This window comes from Vigna unguiculata, chromosome 1 (assembly GCF_004118075.2).
Source record: "Vigna unguiculata cultivar IT97K-499-35 chromosome 1, ASM411807v1, whole genome shotgun sequence".
Classification (NCBI taxonomy): domain Eukaryota; kingdom Viridiplantae; phylum Streptophyta; class Magnoliopsida; order Fabales; family Fabaceae; genus Vigna; species Vigna unguiculata.
Window position 1 is genome coordinate 9,448,011 of NC_040279.1, and position 1,211 is coordinate 9,449,221.

At 35.4% G+C, this 1,211-nt stretch overlaps 1 protein-coding gene across 1 annotated transcript; it reads left to right on the forward strand.

Moving 5' to 3' along the window:
* Positions 1-316: 316 nt before the first annotated feature.
* LOC114187913 (VQ motif-containing protein 1-like) lies at positions 317-580 on the forward strand. Its single transcript, XM_028076324.1, has one exon. It carries the CDS (start codon positions 317-319, stop codon positions 578-580), a length of 264 nt encoding a protein of 87 aa, XP_027932125.1.
* Positions 581-1,211: the final 631 nt, after the last annotated feature.

Below are 1,211 nucleotides of genomic sequence, written 5' to 3' on the forward strand. Positions count from 1 at the left end.
TTTGTTTTTCTAGCTTCCTTCCTTAGCTATCAAATTGCGTAACTTGACCATATCTCCCTTTTCATATGCCCACCTTCCCCCTCATTTCGCACAGGCACCAACGGTCAACTCATTTCATCTCCTCGCCTTTTTCAGCCGTCAAATACAACCCACCCATATTATATAAACAACGCCAAACATTAACCCTTCATACACACAAACTCCAACATCGTTTGCTTCACACCCTATTCAACCCCTTTTGTTCCAAACTCACTCTACTCAATTCCTTCAATTTCTCACAGAAAAAAAAAACAAAAAAAACTCATCTTTTTCTACTATGGCTACTGGGGGATGCAGCAGGGGACCCGTGAAGGTTGTCATAATCAACACCCAATACGTTGAAACCGATGCCACCAGCTTCAAATCTGTGGTGCAGAAGCTTACGGGTAAAGATTCCGACACTTCCGGAGCAAAGGCCGAAAGAAATAGACACGACAAAGGTGGAGTACCGAGGTCGTTTTTGATGAGAGATGTGTCGTTTAAGGATTTCGATAGGTTACTCCGAGAGATGCCACCGATAAACGACCTCTGGGCTGAATAAACCAACCACTTAGTTATCTTCTGCACGCAGGTGTATGTATATAGATACACTTGTTTCTATCTGATTTATTGATTTCATTTTTCAGTCTATACCATACATACATATACGTACATTTATTGTTTTGGTATCGCTGGAGGGGTGTATATACGTATTTAGAGCTTGTGGGCCTGTATTTGTTCGTTTAATAATTTTAACACATACATTGGTGTTCATTACCAGTTGGTTCTTGTGTGTACATATCAGTCTCTATCAATCCTATCGAATTAATTAATTGCTAGTTTAGACTAAGGCCATTGTGTCAAAGATTGTTGATTTTAAATTAAGAAGTGATCATAAAGAAGGAACTAGCTAGGTAAATTCTTTAATTTTGTTATGTTATCTCTATATATCCTTTTAATTTAAAAAGGCTATAGCTTATTGTTATTTTCAACTGTGTATATTAAATTTTAATTCTAATTACTTTAGAAGTAAAAAGTAAATACTTTGAATAAGACAATGAAAACAAACGAATAATTTTTAAAGGATTAGATCCACATTTATTTAAAAGAAAAACACATTGTATGTTACTATTTATAATATAATAACGCGTAAATCTCGATTTTGACATAGTATTGCAAGTAAACTTAATCGC

Coding starts and splice junctions, on each gene's coding strand:
- LOC114187913 (XM_028076324.1), top strand. CDS start 317: ATGGCTACTGGGGGATGCAGCAGGGGACCCGTGAAGGTTGTCATAATC.